The 23,647-nt window shown below is 32.8% G+C and overlaps 1 protein-coding gene across 3 annotated transcripts in view; it reads left to right on the plus strand.

Moving 5' to 3' along the window:
* The window catches only part of LOC149067085 (hapless 2-like), a 29,194-nt gene extending 8,104 nt beyond the window's left edge, over positions 1-21,090 (plus strand). Inside the window, exons 5-17 of one of the 3 annotated variants that reach the window (XM_089252995.1) lie at positions 3,106-3,274; positions 4,705-4,833; positions 5,183-5,313; positions 6,027-6,069; positions 6,604-6,788; positions 8,228-8,469; positions 8,684-8,781; positions 10,974-11,142; positions 12,012-12,177; positions 12,801-12,945; positions 14,375-14,516; positions 17,504-17,536; positions 20,534-20,990. In XM_089252995.1, the coding sequence (XP_089109121.1) occupies positions 3,106-3,274; positions 4,705-4,833; positions 5,183-5,313; positions 6,027-6,069; positions 6,604-6,788; positions 8,228-8,469; positions 8,684-8,781; positions 10,974-11,142; positions 12,012-12,177; positions 12,801-12,945; positions 14,375-14,516; positions 17,504-17,536; positions 20,534-20,703 (1,822 nt within the window). In that variant the 3' untranslated portion in view covers positions 20,704-20,990. Of the gene's footprint in view, positions 1-3,105; positions 3,275-4,704; positions 4,834-5,182; positions 5,314-6,026; positions 6,070-6,603; positions 6,789-8,227; positions 8,470-8,683; positions 8,782-10,973; positions 11,143-12,011; positions 12,178-12,800; positions 12,946-14,374; positions 14,517-17,503; positions 17,537-20,533 lie in introns of all 3 variants that reach the window. The other 2 variants (XM_089252997.1, XM_089252996.1) reach the window with 2 other exon arrangements.
* The last annotated feature ends 2,557 nt before the right edge of the window (positions 21,091-23,647 follow it).

A 23,647-nucleotide genomic window follows, 5' to 3' on the forward strand; every position in this document is an offset into this window, starting at 1 on the left:
CAGGTTTCACTACACGTACACGTACACTCCCGCATGTACCGATTCGTTGGGGGTTCCGCGGGGGGGGGGAGGTGTGTGCGGGGTGCATGTGTGGTGTAGCAGTAGTCGGTAGGGCCTCCAAAAAATGGCTCGGGGATCCATGATGTTCTTAAGTCAGCCACCTTGTTGGGCAATTTGCCTGTTGTGGCGTTGTATTTGTATTTGTATCAAGTCACTTATTTTATGAGTTCAACTTTTTCTTGAGAATTTGATTTCTTTTCATTTCATCTATAATTTTTTTTCTTTTAAATATAAAACTGCAATTTTTGCTTCAAAATTTTTGAAAAATCAATGCCCACTCAAAAATTGTACTGTTGTTTGAAGACTACATTCATTTGCAACTGAACAGTAACAAAATAGCGATTTCAATGTGCAACAAATGATTTAGGTCAGTCGTCCACGGGAAGCGATAAACAAGTTGCGCTCAGTTGTTTGTATTCGCAAGACTGATCCTATTGTACAGAAAGGAGGTGATCATCGTCTGCTAGAAACAATTTTTTCTTTCAACAGCAGCAGATGACCAACAAAATCCAAGTGGAATGAGATCATACACGTCTTACCTTATCTGCACAGGCGCAGTATGGTTGTTTACTTGTTTTTGCATGAAGTTTTTTTTCTTCATTGTAGTCAGTCTTTCTCTCTCTCCCCCTTTTCCCCACAAGAACATGGAAGCTGAAATTTGATAATTGCCATTCATGGTTTGTGAGGGGTAAGTAGGAATTGATTGTAAATATTATTTATTTCACAACACAAACGGCTTCAACGAGTTTGTGTCAGATGTCACATATTAAGTATAGACTTAATAAATACAAGTGGAATTGCAACATTTAAACTAGTTGCATCCCCGGTTTATTTATTTATTTCCTCAATCATTGGTGGATGGCAATAAAGAATAACATATTTTTCCACTTGAAATATTTATTACAATTTAGTTACATTTTAGTTACAATTTTAATTACATCAACAGTTTAGATTCCAAGTTAACACAATGTAGTGATTTTAAATGTCATTTATATATAAATGTTTTATTGTTTATCAGCCACCTCGTTGGGCATTTTGCCTGTTGTGGCGTTGTATTTGTATTTAAAAAAATATCACAGTTTGGTAAATCAGACAGATCTCAATCCATCAGCATCTGGCCGACTGTAATGTGCCAGGAAGTCTGTTTCTTCTCGGGAACCAGTTCTATCTGCGGAACCGTATTCACATATTGATTAGGAAGTCCATGCATATCCATATATCACCTTTCCACAGACATCTTGAGAACCGTCAGAGAGCACCGTTAAGTTAGTCCACAATCAACTCAGGAGGAGAAGACCTGTAGTAGAGTTACATTACAGTTATCATCAGTGGGAGTGAAGCTTAATCTCAATGGAGGCATCAAAAGGAACTTTAACAAGGAAACTATATCCTTTTAATCATCACAGCAAGGGTGGAAAGGCAGTCACCAAGGTGAGAGATTTACCTCATTTTATCCATTATTTCATCTGGAGGATCGGGAAGTGATAAAAGCACTTTACTATCATTCAGATCATAACTCCAAGAGAGAACAAGAAGTGAATAACAAACATTGATAGCACACAACTGGTATTTATGGGAAAATTCTAGACCGCAAGTGGCCACAGGAGCCAATCAGCTTCAAGGTCAGAGACCAATTTACATAAAAAAATAGTAAAGTTGAAAGATCGTGATTAGAACATAGATTGACCGTGATCGCAGACACACAGTCATCCCGGCAAATCCAGGAGGGCTTGTGAAGGTAAGTACATGCTAAAAAATTACTAGATACAGACTTTTACGCAGGTTGGTAAATGATCGCAAACACACAGTCATACCGGCAAATCCAGGAGGGCTTGCCAAGGTAAGTACATGCTAAAAAATGACTAGATACAGAATACAGACTTTTATGCAGGTTGGTCTATGGATATGCTACAGATCCATTTCTCAAAAATTTCATTTTTTCAATGTTTCTTCAAGATTATTAATGAACACACTCATCTGCACACAGTGCAGTTGCGAATTCTGTAGTGTATAATGGTCGCTTTCAGTGGATGAAATGAAGTGTCCCCTAGTTGTCAGACTCAGTGTCACTGTTGCTTACATTGCTTGCTGCATGATGTTGCTTTCAGTGGAGGACCATCTTTACAAACATAGTATTTTTAAATTTATCTCATAATCCGTACTCAAAAAACTTTAAGTTATGGAAGAAATTTTGCAGCAAAATAATGCTGAAGGTTCTTAAGCTGAGAGGAAACTTACACTTGAACAGATATTCAACTCATCGGAATATGGATTATCGAGAATTGACTGTAATTCCCATTTTTAGCTGCAAAAAAATCTGAACCCTTGGTAGGTTTTTTTGTTATATAGGTGGTTTGTTATACAAGCAGGTTATTATGATATAGGCATTTCACTGTATTAGTTTTGAGATGAACTTTACTTAGAATTTTGGTAACTAAAAATTTTTGTATGATGCAGCTAACCCCCGTGATAATCTCAGTCATGGGATTTGGTTGTTTTTATGTGAAATTTATATTATTTTGTATGCATAGGGTCACATAATCAAATTCCCTCTATTTTGGCTTCTCTCACATATAAAAGTATACAAATGTTGACCTACAGAACTTTGCAGAAAATTCTAATCAACAAACAAACTGAGAAATACTAGTTGATGGTTTGGTTATTTGTATGGCAATTCAGTAAAAAGATTATAAGATATTTCTATAACTGAAGTCAATCTGGAAACGTAATCTCATTTTTGGGGTAATAGTGCTATTTGTTTTTAATTGTTATGAGCAATCCATAAATTTATCATTGATAAGCTGTAGTAGTCTGGCCATTGAATACTCAAATTTACTTCACTTCTCACTTCTTTGTTCCATTTTTCCTTCCCACATTAGTAATACACAAAACCCACCTTTTTTTTCAACCTGGAAAAAACTATAAGGTTGGCAAGAGAGAACGAGACAGAAAGGTGGAGTGTATGTTCAGCAAATATTTCTCCAAATAAAAATGTTAATACAATTTTCAGATGAAAAGTATATTTTTTTAACTTTGCTTCTTTAGGTATATGGTAAATTCTATCGAAGATCCGATAATATTGCATCAAATATTTGTGGACGTGTATATCCAACACTTTTTACGAAATTCATCAGTTGCTTGGACTGCCCTAACTGGAAACAAAAACTTTGCCTTAGGTGCCCAGAATCCAGTTCAGTTTGATGAAAACAAAACAGTAAGTTTTGTCTGTGTGTGTAGAGTAGTTTTACATGAATAGAGTTGGAATGTATCAAGGTCAGGCCAATGTTCTAATTACTAAGGGAACTATTTCAATAACATCTTTAGTTTTCAATATTTTTCTGCAAAAGGATGATTTTATCCAACATGATGAATATTCAAATGACATGGCTGAATAGAAAATTTCAGTACCTGAGATTGATCTAAAAAACATTTTGTTCAGTTAGATCGTGGAATTTTATTTGAATTTCAGGTATAAAGATATTGGCTAATAATATGATTGATATGCTGAAAGCACAGAGAGCAATTAAGTTCAAAGTAAATGTGCGGAATTGACTGATTTTTTTTTGTTTTTTGGCTTTGATTGAGCTGCTTTTTTTAAGGTCTTGAGTTTTGTTTCATTGTTCTTGAAGATAGAGCAACAAATATATAGTGTGAAAATCTTTTTTTATGATAATCACCTGTATAACAATAGTACTCTCTGGTCCCAATACACTTTTCATAGTAATAATATATCACATCTATAATGATAATTCCTTTATAATAATATGTTTCTCTAGTCCATTGAGTATGTTTATATAGTCGTCTCGCTGCATTAGTTTTGAGATTAACTTTGCTTTTTGAATTTTGGTACCTAAAAATTTTCGTATGATGCAGCTAACCCCCTGTGATAATCTCAGTCATGGTTGCTTTTATGTGAAATTTATATTATTAACATGAGTTGGGACAATTCAAATTATCTGCATTAATGCAGGCTTCCCAGCACTTTTGAAAGTCGGAAATGAAAAATGTGTGGTCAAAGGAATTCATGGCAAATGTAAAATATTTGGCAGAAGTCAGGGAAATATTGCAAATACTTAAGGGGGATAATTTGATAAAAGGGGGAAAAGAACTTTAGAAACATGTGGAAAATCAGGGTACATAATTTTAGATATTTTTTTAGAAGAGTAATTTATTGTGTTTGTCTACACTTGGTATTAAATACTCTAAATCAGTGTTTGGTCAAAAGTGACATCTTGTATGCTCTTTTAATAAGGGAAATTTTTGAGTTTCGGTCAGGGAAATGATCAAAAAGATATTGCTGGGAACCCTGTCACGCATACAGTAATTTCCATTTAGTTAGCTTTGTGCTGGAATGCTGTGGCATTTAGGATTCAATGTTTCAAGCATATTTTGAGCATGTCCCAGAAATTTTCGGTTTAAAATGTAAATTATAATTTTAATATCAGTAGATTAAAAGCTACACCATTTTTTAATAGTTAAAGGTTTATTGCTCTATTTCCATCTTTTAATCAAAAGCTTTTATAGCCGTTCAAAACCGGTTATCCCCCCTCTGCTGCTTATGTAGTATTATCATAGATAGTGTCAATATTTTTATTTAGTTACTTGTAATACACAGTTATATGATTTTGTTTTCCTTTGTTTCAGATTTCGATGAGCTACGTCACAGAAAAACCACTGAAAGAGTTCATTACTATAAAGTCTGAAGGAAGCAGATTACTGATTCCTCAACCAATAATCAATTTGAAACCAGAAAATTATCCTACACCATTTAAGGTGAATGTTAAAAAAATATCAATAACAAAAAATGAAATTTTATTTTCATCCCTATTGCTGAGATTGATTTTTAGCTATTTAATCATCATGAATTCAGCAAAGTTTTTGTCAAAAAAAACTAGGAAAAAGATATTTTTGCTTAATATTTGCTGTAGCAAATGTGAAAGAAATGGACAATATTTTTCAGATCTTATATTGTCATGTTGATTGTATGCTGCCTTTATTTTAATACTTGGAATTAGCACAATAATTAATAGGTTATAATCTTTTTAAGGAGAATATGAAATATTTTTTTGTAGCAAAACATCCATTTAAGTATTGGAGTTTTTTTCTTCAAATATTTTAATAGAATGGACCAAAAGACTACCTTGTGGTCAACAGTGATTTGATCAGATCCAAGGGAGATGTCTGTGATAAAGCTGGAGTTTCTTATGAAGCATTTTCCACACAAAATAAACGTTGTAATGTAGCATCCAGAACGTAAGCATGATGAATATTTTACATCAACTTGCATATGCATGATACACATGAAAATTTATGGGTTACATGTTTAGTTCCTTGTGTTTGAAATTTTTTAAAGCCTCTGAGCTTGAATAATGTATAATATATGTCTGTTGTAAATGAACCATTTCTTTCTACCTAATTGTGTTAGTGTATATTTGGTATCCCTTGCTTTACATAGTTGATTTTTCTGTGTTTTTCCCCATAATTTAGAACCCCATAGATCAGCATCAAATAGAGGGTTTCTTCAGAAGAATAAATTTTGTGTTGTAACTGTGCTCTCTTCAAAATTTTTTGCAGCATACCAAAGAATTTTCATTACATCTCTCACAAATATAATAATCCTAGTCTCATTGACATAATTTTATTCAATTAAAATTCTGATGGCATTATCAATGTGTTAAAAAATAATTCTGCCATTTAAAAAAAAAAAAAAAAAATTCGGTTTCTCAGCTGTTTAACGGGCTCAACAACAGATACAGCAGTATGAATTACTCTTGAATTTCATGTTTTTTCCCCCAAAATATATACACCAGTGAGCTGTGATAAGAGGAATTTGAGTATTTCATTCACATTAGTATTGTCTAAATTCTCAAATCCTTTATGGGGTTTTATTGAAATTACCAATAAATTTCATTTAAGAGATTAATTTGCATATCAGAATGTTTAATTTTATATTTGTTTTAATGCAGGTGCTTGAAGAATCAGCCATTTGATCTGTGGGCAGAAGATAATGTAAGGTTCATTTTCTTATCTCATTTATCAATTCAACAGTACCAAAAAATTTAAAAAATTAATTGCATTCTTCAAAACAATTGAACAGTTATAGTTATTCAGAATATCATGCATATCATTTTTATTTATGCCTGAAATCATCAACTTACTGTATAAATTATAACTATTACTATACGAATGTGAATCACCCTGCTACTAAAAAGTCTCTCACTAGAGAGAAGGCAGACTGCAATACAATGCTTACAATAGAAAAAGTTCAGGCATCTGCCTTTTCCAGTTTGGAAGCTAGATGGAAGAAACTTTTAAACATGCATCATTCAGACATGATAAAAATAAATGCAGCTTTTTTTAATGGTTGAATTTTCTGTATGAAACATTACATACTCATATAATTTATGACCATGTCTAGTGTTAGGGTTTTACATTGAGGTTTTGAAAGTTTTTGTAGGAGGCATTGTTTTTTTAATGATTTTTCATCTTTACTGTTAAATTACAGAATTTTTTAAATTTACAAATCAGCTCATAAATTTCTAGGCTTTGAGGAAATCTGGTAATAAAGGAAAACACCTTCTTCAGTTTTATGGGATTCCTTACAAAAATCCCATAATTATCAATAAGGCAACAAATGAACACTGGCTGGCTTTGGAGTATTATCCGAAGCATCAGACAGATGTCTATATTGAGGCTAAAGCAGATAATATCATTGCTTTGACAGTTGGGTAAGTTTTTTTTTTAATACAATGAATTTTCTGTACATAGTTTTTCTTCACCTATCTATCATGATTCTTCCAGTTAAAGAAAAAGACTTAAGATGCTTGTGGTGCTTATAATGATACAGCAGATATGTTAGTTTTTGTTTTTAAAACCACACGCTTGTGTGACATTAGCCTAAATAAGCTCACAATGTTAGTTTTTATTAGATAGACTATCCGCAATACCCGATGCTGCCCAGGTTTTTCTTCAATTACTGGGAGGATTGAAAAAATGACATACTATTATGAGGGAATGAACTATTATACATTACATTAAAGAAGTGGCAAACCAGTGTAGAGGCATATATATGCATGCCTGAAACACATTGCTAGGGAACAACTGTAACCAAAATAAACATTCCGATTTTGCTCTGCTGAGAAACCATTGTTGCCCAACAGTTTTTGGGCATTTACCCAGCTCTGACAAACTTTTATATAAAGTAGCCTATCGTTCAGTCCGGGTCTGTTTGGCATATATGGAAAATTTGGTGACGACTGGCCTAAAATTGTAGATTTGTATAAAGAACACATATACAGACACCCTTTCACATTATATATAATACTAACCGTAATACCCGGCACTGCCCGGGTTTTCTTCAATTACTGGGAGGATTGAAAAAGTGACAAACCATTGTAAAGGCATACATTCATGTCTGAAATGCATTGCTAGGGAACCACGGTAATCAAAGTAAACATATCGAAAGTGATTGTTGAGGCCCAGAAACCATTGTTGCCTGACAGTTTTTCGCCCATTTCGGACATTTGCTCTGCTCTGAGAAACTTTCAAAGTAGCCTATCATTCAATCCGGGTCCTGTTTAGTATATATGCAAAATTTGGTGTCAATCTATCTAAAATTGTAGATTTGTATAGAGAACTTGCACACAGACACAAAAAAAAAACCAATTTTATATATATAGATTTGAGAACTCATTTAGTTTCGAGTATCAATTAATTCAATTGAACGGTTTAAAAATGATACTGAGCATTTGTCAGTAATTTTTACACAATTTAAGTGATTATGTTGGAAATAAATTGTATCCTGCATGAGGCATATATGACAATGTGTGCCATGCTTGGGTTAAATTGACAAATATATTTAAATGTTTTTCACTTATTGCAGAAATATATACATTAATTCACGCTTATTCCAAGAAACAGGTATTGCTTTAACAAGTCAAAAAAATTGTAGCGATGTTTGTCCAAAATAACTTCATGAAGTTTTAAATATTGTGAGTTTTCTTTATTATTTCATTGTTGAATAGTAAAAAATCTTTAAAAATTTTTTTAAATTTTTTCTATACTTAATCATCAAATGGTTTTCTATTTTTATGTTACAAAAATTTTAACCTTTTTTCATTAAAGTCTCTATCTGTTAATCAGATGTGGATATTGCTTTGTATTTCAGAAAAAATGCCAGAATTCTCACTGTCATAACAGCAGTGCATCGAAATTCCATTGAGTTTGATATAACGGTTCAGAATTCTGGTCTTGTATCTGCAACATTTGCTATCCAAGCATTGAAATGTGGGTATGATGTGGCGAATACAAAAGCTGTGCCTTTACTTATTCCTCCTCAGTTGAATGGACAGAGTCACATTTCAACAAAACCAGGGAAACTTCAATTAGCTGGAAAATTTACTTGCACAGGTCCGGAAATTTATATCTGGAATACTTTATTTTCTGATATTTATTGGTTCTAGGGCTTCATATGATGTTTGTATAGATGTAGAGTATAGAGTATATATATATATATAATTTCTATTTTCATTAATTTTTTTTTTCAATATTTACGTAAAGTATGTGCTACATTGGTAAACATAATTTCATTTGAAACAATATATTATACTTAATTTCTTTTTAGTTCAAATCAGAACTGCTCTGTATGGTAAGATAGCCGAAAGGGTAGTTATACTTGATCCAAAATCAAGGTGTATTTGCTACATGCATTGCCAGTGTAAGGTAAGTTAAATGAATAATTTTTTTCTTTATGTATCAATGAGATAGAGCTATTTCGAACAAATCCTCTTTGTGTAGTGATAAAAAAAATCCACTATGAGTTTGAACTTTGTTACTACAATGATGTGAAAATTCAGGGTTACTTTCTTTTGATTTTAATTTACTTTTGCATGTAAAAAATAATTATATAAATAAACATGTTAAATATTATAAACAAAATGATTTTGTTTAACATTACATAAATAAAATTTATCACATGGATAGACCCACAGAGAAAAGAGCAAATGAATGGCACTGCAAGCTCCATTGTCGATAAGAGGTATTGGCGAATACAACAAAGGAGGGGGGGGCGGGTTGAGCTACAAAGACTGAAAAAAAATGGCTTAAATTACTAACATTTTCATGGGAAAAAATTGATTTGTACAAAGATTAGACACTGTGTATGAAATCTAGCTATTCAACCAGGAAGAAAAACTATCAACATGAACCATAGAAAAAAAATGCTCCAAATAATATGAACCATTTAACTATTGGTGCTGGGATAAATCAGTTATCACATGGGTTTTAAACATACTTCTATTGATATCAGATATCACTTAGAAAGGTGGGTAGCAAATTCCAATAGTGTGAAGCATGTTGAATTGATATTATTATGCGACATATTAGTTCTAGTGGCAGCAGGATGAAGGACAGTATGAGTATCGGTATTATACTCACACACACATGATTAGTGGGTATCAATTGTATAATGTCTGAGAACATATGTAATTTTATTGCCTTACACTTAAAATTGAAAGGAAGTAATCCTGAAGTATATGAAAAGGAAGTATCTTGGTGGTGGGAGAGGGAGAGGATGTATGATAACACAGCGATTGGTTTTATATTCTTTTTTCCCTTATTATAGTTCGTCTCTCTCTCATACTTCTACACATGTCAACAAATTCTGCACAAGCAGCAAAATCTATACTTATTTTCTTCAACTTACAAGGACATCCTTTTTCTTCAAAGATTATTTTCTTTCTACAAAAGAAGGTAGGACCTAAAAGGCTCCATACTTTGACAATTTATTATTCCCTCCATAGAGTAATAATTAATAAATAAAGTTTCATTGGAGATAAGATTTTCTGAAATTATCAATAAAATTCAATGTATGCTATGTATAATAGACTACTTCCAGTATAAGAGATATAGACGGGGAAGGGGGGGGGGCACAATGATGATGTAAAATCATATATGTATGCATATACTTTAAATCAGTCTGCTCTGTCATTGATGCTGGGATGGAATGAGCCAGTACCCCTGCTCATGCTGCCAATTATCTGATACTCACAGAACCAAGAGCACGTTGGAATATCAAAATTATTTTCTAACTGGAAGAACATATTATAGGTGGCAATGTTTTAAGAATTAATTAAATAACTAATTATGAAATCATATATGTGTGTTAATTCAGGTTAATAAAATACTCTCCTACTGTGTTAAAGAATGTTCAGAGGTGTCTCGAGTTCCATACCCGATTCATCCTTGTCAGATTGCCGAGGTATATCCTAAACAGCAAAACATGGCCACAGAACACATTGCTACTGAAGGAAGTCTTCCCCACTGAGGGGTTGTTGCTTTAACCTCTCATGCATCAAAGAATAAAATGAAATGTCAAATGTCATTCAGATTCTGTAATAATCTGTGTCCTGGTCTAATTAGCTTTTGTTTGAAAATGACCATGGTGCAACAAAAACCTATCAAATATCACATCTGCATGCCTAAATACTATATATTTTCTTGTATATATAATTCACATAGTATCAGTTTTTAAAAAATCATCAGTTGTTGAAAATCTGTTGTAAAAAAAATTATTTGTTGATGCAAGATTATATGTTGCATATCATCCAATAATTGAGAGTGTCAGATAACTGATTGACATCTGAATTTAATTATGATTATTATGATTTAAAAAAAAATTATTTTATTTTTTCAAAAATGTCAAAGTACTACCATGAAACTTAAATAACAATGATCAAGAGACTGGAGAAAAACATTGTTATGTAGATGAAATATATTGACACTATAAGAAATATGTTGGAGGGGGATATTGTCCTTTGGATGGTTATCATAACAGACGGCATTGGTATACAGGATTTTCACTGTATTAGGTTTCTGATTATCTTGTATAAGTTAAATGAATTCTACATTTTTAGTGCTTAGGTGAAAGCCTTCAATGCCAGCCATTGTCAGTTCCTGATTATCACAAAGCTGGGTTCAAAGGATCATTACCTATTCTGACAGCAAAACCTCATCACAAAGGATGGGTGACTAGAAGTCCATTTGCAGCATTTTTTGCAGTCTTGCTCTTTTTACTTTTGTGTGGTAAGTATTTGATCAAGGATCTCTCTCTCTTGAATATATCTTTATGTACATGGTAGGCCTAATTGTATGTGCAGTTTAGTTTCGTGTTGTCTAGATTCAAGCAATGCATCATCATCACTAAAAACTGTTTGCTTTCTCTCACTGCAGGCAAGGCCATATCAACAATTTTAGGGGCTAGGTTCAAGCATTTTTCATGGCTGCTTTATTATTTTAATGAAAGACCACATTGAAAATTATATTGTAAACATATATGCATAAAAATTCCTTCAACAGTTTAAAGCCCATTGTTTGATTTGAGTCCATTCGTTAAGATGACACAGACTACACAAGTGGAATCCATAGCACAAGCTCGTGAAATACTTTTTTCTATGTTATAGATGCAAGTGGGAATTCCAAAATGAACCCCCTTTGCCCTTTTGTATCATTTCATAAATACTTGACCCTTAAATATAAAATAGGTAAAAATACAAAAATTTTAAATAAATTAATGTATACTTCATCTTTGAAAAGAATTGTGGCTGGTCTGTGGGAGACATTCAAGGAACAAATCATTTGAGTTTCCATTACTTCCTATGAGAAAATTTGATTGAATATATGAGTGTTTTATATTACGAGCACATTCATTAAAGGACTTGTGCTTGTAAACCGAGGTTCCACTGTACATCAAAGTAATTTTCAGTTAAATCAACTTTTCATAAAAATCTGTACTTGCAAAATACCTCAAAAAAGGGCCCCCCCCCCACATTAAGTTGTTCATTATATTTTTTGTGTTAAATTATGGTAACAGTTTTCATTTTCAACGGGAAATAGATGACAGGAAATTCTCTGGATATGTTTAATTTTTAAATTCGTTACAAATTATATTTCAGGCTTTATAAAGGCAGCATTTGGTTTTGGTGGGGCGGATCGTATCGGAGAAATGGGTCTTCATAGTGTTTTGTACAGACCATTCACTCTTGATGAATATCCTCAGTCTGACTTGAGAGATGCATCGGTTATATATGATAGTGAAGGATTCCCACTGCATCCTGATACGTAAGTTTGTTCTGTTTCTCTAATTAATGTAAATTATACATGTTCTCTTCATTTTTATAGAAGGCATATTTTTGTAAAAGTAAAAAGTCCTTATTGTTAAAATGCACCTCGAAAGTGACTCGTTCAAACATTCTTCCTTAGCTGTTCATTATTAATTCCAGCTAATTCCACTAAAAACTGTTTGCTTTCTCTCACTGCAGGCAAGGCCATGTCAACAATTTTAGTGGCTAGGTTCAAGCATTTTTCATGGCTGCTTTCATGGACCATATCTATTATTATTTTTTCCATGGGCGCAGAAAAAATTGCTACCGTAGGGAGTCCCCCCATCGAGGGGTTAGCGCACCAACCTCTTGATGAGTATAAAAAACAAGCCTGCTGTTCGGAAGCGGCAATAAATTGTAGGTCCCTGTCTAATTAGCCCTTGTGTGCAGAAAATGACCGTGGTGCGACAAAAATGATCAAATGATCTGAGGCAGAAAAGCTAGTTATGTGCTGCAGTCTGTAAGCTGCTCTAAAAAATTCGCACAAATTATATATATTATGTATGTCATCATAATCACATAATGTGTAATATATCACATATATTATGTATGAGCACATAATGAGAATTTTTTTTTTTTTAGGAGAGAACGGCTGAAACTGTTTGGACCTGGGACATTATTCTGTCTGAATGTTTTTATTTGCTTTTTTGGACCTTACTTATGGCTTTGGCGATGCTGCAGTGAGACTAAAAAGAAGAAACAGAAGCGAAAGGCTTATAAAAATCTAGTAAATTCATTGAAATTTTCTTGTATAAGACTAAAAATGTTGAATAGTAACATTTATTTTATGAATATTATCATTTCGACAGCCCAGTTTAAAAAAAAACAATGACTCTGGAAATTGCATTGTTGAGTTATGCACACCACGAGAGAACTGTGGAAAATACCTCTACATAATGGAAAACAGCAGCAACTCCCAACTCTGCATATACACTCTTTAATGTAATTAAATCTGAGTTGATTCCCATTCATTTTCGTACAAAGTGAATCTTTTAAATGCAGATATCCGAAACATCATTATGAAATTTTAAGTTGCCATTTTGAACTGGGCCATTGATTTCTTCAAGTTTATGTATTGGATTTAATACAAGATGATAGAACCAAAGAAAGCTAAAGATTATCTGACTAATTATCAAAATTTTATTTATTTCTGAATAATTATTCATCAGTATTGATACAGTGATGCCTCACTACAAAAATACTTGATATAAAGATAAATCTCCCTACAACGATATTTTTAAAAATCTTGTTTGTCATTGTCTATAGTCTAATAATGTTAAACTCCTCTCGATATAACATTATTTTTACTATGATAAATCCCTCTATAATGATGTTTTTTGAGGAGATTGTAAAACTGCTACAACAATAATTTTATATTTCACTCAACTACCCTCAATATATTTTTAAATTCCTCACCAGTTTTTGTTCTATCAAGGATGATTAATAACATAGGTATTTTGCACTATCTACCCTCTGAAACTGTTGATGAAGTTGCCATGAAGCTATTTTGTATGTAGTACATAAAAGTGATGTAGTACTAAAAAAGTGAAACAATAAACTGAATTTTATTCACTAACTAATCAATTAGAATTAAATATTTTATTGCTGAATAAATGCTTATAAAGACATTTTTATGGTGGTGGTACTAACATCGCCAACTCAGAAGAGATGCCTGCAACAACATAAATTTGGTGGCACCAAACGATAATGCTGCCTGTCTATATAATAATAATCCCCCTACAATGATATTTTTTCTTAGTCCGCAGAGTATCGTTGTATTGTATATATTATTGTATATAGTGTTCCGTCTCTTTCTATAATAGAAATGTGCAGTTATGTTATTAATTTTAATTAAATTAAAGTTACAAAATTAAAATGTAAACTTCCTGTTTATTCCATGATGAAACTTTCACACTCCATCCCTGCAATGATGACGATGATAAGGAAGGAAAGACAAACCTGTAGATAATTTTTTTCTGTATTATTGTACATATCCATGTAATACTCACACAGTAAAAAATAAAATACACTCAGTGAAATACCCATGTGTAGTTATTTTTTTTTTAATAAAAATTTTTCAATGTGAGCTCTAACATACTTGCAGTTTTTTATTCATTATTTGATCATATTTTTATATTTCTATTTTAATATGAAAGGCTTTGATCCCTGAGTATATCCCTGGCACACATTATCATGATATAGAATCAGAAAATGATGATGAAGAAGAAGAAACTAACACTTCTGGCAGTTGGGCTGTACCACCTGAATCCGAACCTTTCTCTCATACTAGATCTTCAGGTATGAAATTATTTATATTTCTATCGATTTTTTTGTTTCAAGAAGAAGATTCTCGTGAAAAATCTTATTTTGCACTTTTCTGCACATGTGTTAATTGTGTCATAGCCCATAGTTATAAGAAAGGTTACCTTAATTTGATTATTAGATCCCTGAGGTTTACACACTAAAAATAGGCAATATAGGCAGGTAGAAAAGTACTAAAAATGCCTAAAATAGGCACTAAAAAGTCATTTATAATTGATGGAAAGAAAAGCAACCAAAAGCTATGGTATTAAGGGTCCAAAAACTGGTTGCCCTCACTGAATCTACTGTTTCAATAATAAATTATAATAAATGCATCATTAGCCATGTTGATATTAATATGTCAAAAAAAGTGTTAGTGGTCCTTCAGGGTTAAGTCTAAGTATGATTCAATCAAATATTTAATATGTAATTAGCTGACATGCAATAGTGCTTGCTGATATTTAAGAATAATGATATAAAAAACAACACTTTCATATAGAATTATTTACAAAATGTGCATAAAACAATACACGTTTCGCAAAATTTTAAAATATTGAGCTTTGTATTTGATCGATTGCATCAATTTAAAAAGAAAACCTCTAAAATTCTGCAGATGATTTTTGCATATCTATAATAACGTGCCGTAGTTGCTTGCAATGTATTTCATATATGGTGTAAAAATAAAATCAAAATAACAAGCTCTCTCCAAAGCTGTCAACTTCCACACACCCTGTTGGAGCAGTCTTCGGTCAGCTATTCATTTATGATGTGCAATGCATGAACAAAACATGCTATGTGGAAAAACAAACTTCTAATTTATTTGCAGCTTTTCTTATGCATGTGGGTTGCTTTCATCTAGAAATGTTATATACATCTTGATGCGAATTTGATGATATGTTGATGATCTGAAAGCTATGCATAGCAGAGTTGGAAAGTCTTGTCACTTTTATGCTAAAGACACCTTGTTTTTCTGTCTCTCAGACCAGGGTTGGTAAAAAAAAACTTTTTTTTTTGGTAACTTTTGCAATTTAGTTATTAGCTTTACTTGAGAAATTATTTTTGTTTTTTCTCTTTTACTTTAAATATGCATTAAAAGCTGGTAAAAACTAAGTAAAAAATACAAAGTGGGTTTAATGAAGTATTATTAATGCAGATTATAGTTAGCAATGATTTACGATATAAAAGGTAATTATATTAAAGTTCTGATTTCAAAACACTAAAGTCAGAAACCATGCCCTCTGAAATGATTCGCTTACGCAAAAAAGGTTATACTCCTGGCAGATTATATCAGTTAGTAGATTTTTGAAAGAAAATTTTTCTTCAAGTAAAATTGCTATGCAAATTTTTAAGTTATTCTTAACTATTACTATTACTATTCTATTACTAGTGACTTTTATTTTACACCATTTTAAAACAAACTTTAATTATAATCACTCTGTATATAGCTGATTATTTTTAATAAATAACTTACTATTGTGCAGTAGAGCCTTGATTAACTGAGGGAAGAGGTGGAAGTATAAAAAAGAACTATTGAATATTAAAGCCTGGTGGTGATATACAGTATGAGACATGCTGCTTCCTATGCAAAGAAAATGTTTGTGATTCAATGTACCACCCTACACTGGTCTTTGTCCTTCAGGGCAGCCTGTGTCTTTAAAGACCACATGGCCATTAGCAGGTGATGATGATGAAGCCACTGTTGTTGCTTCTTTGAGGGGAAAAAAGTGTGAGGGATAATAAATAACTACATATAAAATCCTCGTTTATGAACTCACTGAAGATGGAGCATCAGAATGTAGCCCAAGGTTATAAAATGTGGTAAAAATAAGAAATTTTTGCTACTGTAAAAACTTTTAAACGACTAAGATACTTTATATGGGGGGGGGGAATATATATATATTCAATAGACATTTATGTAATTTTTTGAAGGAAAAACCACTTGTACCATTTGGAAATATAACATCAGAATGTACACATTCCAAGCATAGGTGTAGGCAGTATTTTCTCGAGGGGGAGTTTTCAAAATTTTTCTACTTCTGAAAAGGTGTGGGGGGGATACTTTTTTTTCCTGCCAAATAACACAATAATCTTAGCTTGGGGGTCCTAACTCCCTCTTTGTGTAGGTCAATGTCAAGGGCCCCAAGGATAAAAAATGTGGTAAGAATGAAAAATTGTATTTAATAAAAAATGGATGTGGTTATTTTACTAAGGAAAAAATTATATTTTAGAGACACTTATATGTGATTTAAAAAAATACTTGGTTTAAACCAAACAACCCTGTTTCAGGTACTTGCGTTTAAATAGGACTAGAGGTGCTGATAAGAATATATATAAAGTGTTGAAGAGAGATTTGAGAAAATTCTTCTGAAGTTCTTAGTGCTAAAAATATCTACAGAAGTTCTACAGAATATGGACTCTAAGTCATGAATATACATAAAACAATGTCGAAATAGTCACTTAGGGCAGGGGTTCTCGAACTGTGTGCTGCGGCACCGTGGTGTGACCTTTGTCAGGGTGACGAAGGTTTTCCGAAAATATTCTTTGTGAAACAGCTTTGGGGAGCCGGTGGAAGTTGCACGTAAGCATTGAATAGGGAAAGGGGCGCAGTGTAAAAAAAGTTTGAGAATCCCTGACTTTTTAGGGCAAGAAAAATTCAAAAAAGGCATTTTTACAAAAAAAGTTCAAAAATATGTAAAAAAGGACATTCTGGGCTCTAGTGGTTACTTTTGCTTTGCAGCCAATAAAGCCTTATTAAGTGTTTAAAATAACCATGGCACCATAAAAATGATGTGAAATTGATTAGTAGCTCTGCTTGTATAAACTGATATCAGATGAAATTCTTTAGCTTTCCAATAAGCGTAAAAACTTCAAATTTTGCAATTAGATATTAGATAGCCCTATGTTTACATTTACTTGCACTATTATTGGATCTTGCATTTGCTGTGGAAATGAAAAATTTATTTTCATTCATATTCATTTTCTAGTGATGAGTGAATTGAGTACTGGAGTTTCTGAAGGTAATTTTTCTTATCCTCTATAATATGCAAGTATCTGTATAAAAGGAGAGATAGTTTCAATTTTTTTATGATATATACAGTAAAACCTGTCTAATGGAACCTGTATGAAGCGGAAATCTCTGTCTTCAACTGTAAAAAATTGTGGTCTTGCGATTTCATTGCCAGAATATACATTAAAAGACCTGGATGGAACGGAACTTGTCTAACGCAGAAACGGAAAAGAAAATTACACCCTTTCATAGCAAATTTTACACAAACACTGCGCAGTGTTTGGTGACCAATAGACTAAAGGATCATGCAAAATGTAAAGTGCTCCACCGCAATTTTTTATGCAATCTATGCTTGCAAATGAGAGTTCTACATCATCCACCCTTAGATGAGTGAAAACCGTATCTTTACTTGATGCTGTGGTTTTGATGAGCTATATTATGTAATAAAGCAGTTGCTTTCTGAAATTCTAACAAAATTTTTCGAAAAAGCATTCTTTTCCACAGGAGAAATCAGTGTAAGGATTGAATTTCCAAATGATGTACAAGACACAAAATTGTATTTAAGTTGCGGGCATTCCGTGATCACAAGGCGGAATTAATTAGATAGAAAAGCAAAGGGGGCAACTGCCTTGACAGCAAAATTTAGGGGTGGCAAATTTGAGTTGGGAACAAAAATACTGTTATAATATCAAATTTTACAGTGGTAGCGACGGCAAAATCATGTTTTCTTTCCCTCATAAAACAAAACTCTTAGTTACGGCCCTGATGCTGAGGATTATGTTAACATACAATTGTACAATAATGTACAAACTGAACATGACATAACAGATATTGACATTTTAATTGAAAATTTTTGAGGAAGTTAAATAAATAAATAATAAATAAAAGTTCGCCGCTGTGGTGGTCGAGTGGTTATAGTGACGGACTCGCGATGCGAGGATCCGGGTTCGAACCCCACAGTGGTGGTCGGCTGAAGTTGGTTTTCTGTGGTTCCCAACTTCAAGGCGCAAATGCGAGCCGATCTCCCCGTTAAAAAGTCTCGCCACAGAGAGCAACAGTCATACAACGGTAAATCATTCAACCATAACACTTCACTCATAGTTAGAAAAACTGGGGACAGCACTACACATAACAAGCATTACACAGAAACAAACTTTACGTCAGGTTGCACTACACGTACACGCACATTCCCGCATGTACCGATTCGTTGGGGGTTCCGTGGGGGGTTGAGGGCGGGGGTGCATGTGTGGTGTAGCAGTAGTAGGTAGGGTAAAAAAGGGTTCGGGGATCCATGATGTCTTAAGTCAGCCACCTCGTTGGGCAATTTGCCTGTTGTGGCGTTGTATTTGTATCATAAAGGTAGTTATTTTAATATGAAAACGGTGTAAGTCGGAATTTTATACAGATGCTGTCAAAACCTAAATACACATATTCAGTAATTATAGACTAATTATTTATTTTATCTATTTTTAAATTATTCACTTTATCTTTTTTGAATTAATTTATTTTTATTTTATTTCAATCACATACAAGATCCTTACATACTTTTATACATTATATCAGTTGAACCTGTATTAAGCTGAAACCGGTGTTCAACGGACGAAAATCTCTGTCCCTTGCGATTCCGTTGAAGACAAGTTTTACTGTATTATACCTTCACACTTATTTTGACCTAATTTAATTTTTATGGTAAGATACATGTAGTGTATTCATGCATCACATACAAGCAAAAATGATAACTGGTCAAATTGAAGTGATATTTCCATAGGGTTTTTTCTACATTGCCAATTTTATTTATGAATTATGCATAATTGATGAAAGTGATAAATGTTGTGAAATTTATCCATATGAGAGCTTCATATCCAGCTTTCAGCATAACTGAATATTATATTTTTGAATATTGCGTACAACTGTCTGGATAAAGACCCTGTAATAAAAGGGTCCTTTGTTAAAAGACCCTTAGTCTTTTTCAGTTCATGTTTTGGATTATATAATGCAACCCACTTATCCATAGAATGCTATTGAATACAATCATGTACATGACAATGTCTGATATACATCTATCTAGTTGACTGACTTTTGCTGCATTTAGTTTTGTGACATCCCCCCCCCCCCCGATCTATATTTGTATGTAGAGGGAGTGGATGAGAAACCCTGGGTGCATTTGAAAAATTAATAAAAAAAGTCAACCAATTAATATTTGAAGGTGCGGTTTAAACAAGAATTTTTATAAATTTAAAAAAAAAGTTACAAATTTCACTTATAGATGGCATTACCGAAAAACTTGACATAACACATAAAAAATATGATGCAAAAAGTGCACATTTAATTTGAGCACCCTTTCAGCTCTGGCTACATCCTACAAACAATACTACATTTCATCCCACGTGTCTGCTAACATGGATTTCAGAAGTCTTGATCACTTCTGTGATTCTTGTCTTCAGTTCCTCGATGTTGGTTACCTGTGTGGCATGAATCTTATCTTTGAGATATCTGGAGACCTAATCAAAATCTGGAGACCATGATATCAAGTTTTGTGATACAGTGTCATCTGTGAGTGAAATTTGTAACTTTTTTTTAATTTATAAAAAAAAAAAACACTAGGCCTCAGATAAGTATTCTAGTGTGAGCCACACATTTTCTTCTGTTGATTTGTTGAGTTTTTATTAAATTTTAAGATGTGTCCAGGATTTTTCGTCCACCCTATAATTGTTTTAATTGTTTTATACATTTTACAAACACTATCCCAACACCATAAAAGTAAAAATTGACCTTTCTATCTGAAGCAGTTGTGCATCTTATATTTGATATCTTTGCATAATGTATTGAGTTCTTAGAGATCTCAAAACCATTGATAGATATGTGATATCAATATGTAGTATATATGCATTTGTATAGAGGGGAAAATATGCATTGAGGGGAATGTTAGTGACAGAAAGTAAGAAAATAAAAGTATGATTTTTAGGGAAAGTCAACAAATCCTCCTCCTTTTGTTTTTTTCTTGCAGTTCCATCAAATAAAGGATTCTTCAAGAGCGTACAACGACCAAAGTTTACTCCTCGAGCTGAAAAAAATACTACTGATAAGGTATTTGATCGCAACACCGATCATAGAGCATTGAATAAACTGCAAGGTGCTACCAACATCTTGACCAATGTACAACAAACACTAAAATAGCGAATTCTTAAAACAGAAGTCTGAGTATATATACATATAATTTTGTTTCAAACAGAATAAATTTATTGAATATTGTTGATTCTGGAGAGTTGAATGCTAAAAATGGAAGCTTCATTAATTGATGCATTTTTAAATAACTTTTTTTTTGTGTGTATCTTTTTTTAACAAAGCTGTATTAGTCATCTATCATTCATAATTCAATCATTTTCTATCATACAAGAGATAAACATGAAACATGAGAATTAGAGCCATATATCACTAAAATAATTAAATCATCTTTTGGTTTCACACTAGCCTCTGCAGTTATTTAGAGGTATTGTTTCTGTAGTTAAAGTCATTCAGGTCTAAGGAATTTGTATTATTACATTCAGTTTGATTTGTTTTATTGTGCACATTTAATTTGAGCACCCTTTCAGCTCTGGCTACATCCTACAAACAATACTACATTTCATCCCACGTGTCTGCTAACATGGATTTCAGAAGTCTTGATCACTTCTGTGATTCTTGTCTTCAGTTCCTCGATGTTGGTTACCTGTGTGGCATGAATCTTATCTTTGAGATATCTGGAGACCTAATCAAAATCTGGAGACCATGATATCAAGTTTTGTGATACAGTGTCATCTGTGAGTGAAATTTGTAACTTTTTTTTAATTTATAAAAAAAAAAAACACTAGGCCTCAGATAAGTATTCTAGTGTGAGCCACACATTTTCTTCTGTTGATTTGTTGAGTTTTTATTAAATTTTAAGATGTGTCCAGGATTTATTGTACATGTAATATATTTCATTCACTTTGGGGGTGGAGTGGCTTTAATCCCCTTAATACAGGGGCGAGATATCTCGACCCTGAGTAGATGGAAGAAATATATTTGAGTTCCCTCTTTCAATGAAGTTTCTTGAAAGAGACACTGGCAACCCAGTAAATTGGTTTTTTTGTCTCATTGTATTTTTCTTTTCTCCCTTGTTACTGTTTGATGAGTAAATAAAATATAGTGTTACATATACATAGGTGAAGGGTCACTGCAGAAGGGAAACAAATGGAAAACCTGCTCCTGTCATATTCCCCTCCCCCCTTCATTTCATATATGCATTGTAAAATTTCCTATTTTTGTCCTACTTTCCAGTTTCTATCAACAAAATTTGTGTAATTCCTAGAATCCTATCAACAAAATTTGTGTAATTGATTTTAATTGAGGAGGGAATCATTGATATATTGCCAAATGTCACGAATGTTGTATATTTCAATTAATGATTTGCGAAAGCAGAAATAATTTTTCAGGTTATTTGGGAACTGTATGTGGTCGATTTGGTTTTCTTTTGCTTAGTTTTAGTGTTCAACAAGTGGAGCAGTCATTAAAATATTCTGTTTAGATGGGAAAAAAAGTTTGTATTTACTACTTTTTTCATGGTGTTGGACAGTAACTGACATCCATTATTCCACATTTATGGTCCACATTTTGTGTATAGGTGAAACAACAGTTTGCATAGCAAAGAGACATAGGATGGATTGGATACATAGGTCTATTCTAGGTTTGGTGATTTTGATGCTACTCAATAGCATTCAGTTGTCTTCTGTATTTTTAGGGCATGTGCAGAGGCATAAACAATACTTACAATGCTCAGCAAAGAGCTAGAAATGAAAATGATTTATTTGTGAAAAATTATTACTCTGGCATTAAACAGTAAAATGTAAACAAATCCCTTTAAAAAAAAAGGATGGAAAACGCATTAAAACCATCTGGTTCACCTTGACTTATTTACATCTGACCTTGTAATTCACACATTTCGCATTGTGCTTTTGGAAGTTGTCTTGAAAGAGCATCATTCTTAAAAAACTTGCATGTCTTCATAATTGGCTGTGAAGTTTTGAAGAGAGTTGACAGACTGGACTGTGGAAGACTCCAAACAAGAATGTAGTTTATATTGTGAGGAGAGACAGAAAAGAATTATCTGTGGTTGTTAGTTAGTACATTGTTTTGACCAAAAATTGTTTTTGTAGCCTGGTCAAAAAAAAAAATAATTTGAAACTAAAAAAAAAAAAAATCCTCATGCAAAAAATTCATCATGCTATGATTATGTTATCAGTTGGGAGAGGGGGTAATAATCTCTAATCAAAGATCAGCAAAAGATCGTTTCTATGGCAAATGGTTCCAGCAGCATTCCACCATACTGAAATTTTTTTAGAGAAGCAAGATTCGCATGAAATGTTATGTTACATCTATTTTCTATGGAATCTTATATTTACCAAAATGTTACAATGAAACAAAACAAAAAAAAGTGATTTTTTATAAAAAAAAAAAAATCATTGAAATGGTAAAAGAATGTTAAAATTAACAAGTCCACACAGGTTTGTAAAAACAAACGATATAGGTGGTACCCTCCCCTATCCTGCTTTTTCTAATTTTTTTAAGTGGGAGCCTTGATATATATTAACGGTAATATTTTGGAGATTGATGTCTGATACTTCAACTGTACATTGTCAAAAGTTTTTGCCAAAAGCTTGCAAGTAAATCAGTTAAGGCCACTGCAAATGTTTAGGTTTGCCTGTGCAGGTAAACCTGAATGTGTGTTGCGGCTTTAAGACAAAGACTTATAATATAAAACTAATTCTTATACACAACTTGATTCAATTTATATTACATTCAATGTCAATGGATTTTTCAAATGTTTTCATATAGACTTGAGGCATTTGACTTAGTTCTATTTCATTTGTGTCTAAAAAGTTTTATAGAAGTTTGAAATGACCACCTGACAATCACACCAACCTCCAGTTCAACGGGTCTGAATTCGAATACCGATGAGCAGGAATAATGATTCAAAGTTTAAACTATGGATCTTAGTCTTCTTAGCTCGCCCAAGTGGTGCTGTGGTAAGATGCTTGTCTTCCACTAATGATGGTTACCATCAAGGCCCACGGATTTGAATCCAAGCAAGAACATCAGGAAC

The sequence above is a fragment of the Pholcus phalangioides genome, unplaced genomic scaffold (assembly GCF_987345545.1).
Source record: "Pholcus phalangioides strain wild (caught in Gottingen) unplaced genomic scaffold, Ppha-v1.0 ptg000031l_1, whole genome shotgun sequence".
In the NCBI taxonomy this organism is placed as follows: domain Eukaryota; kingdom Metazoa; phylum Arthropoda; class Arachnida; order Araneae; family Pholcidae; genus Pholcus; species Pholcus phalangioides.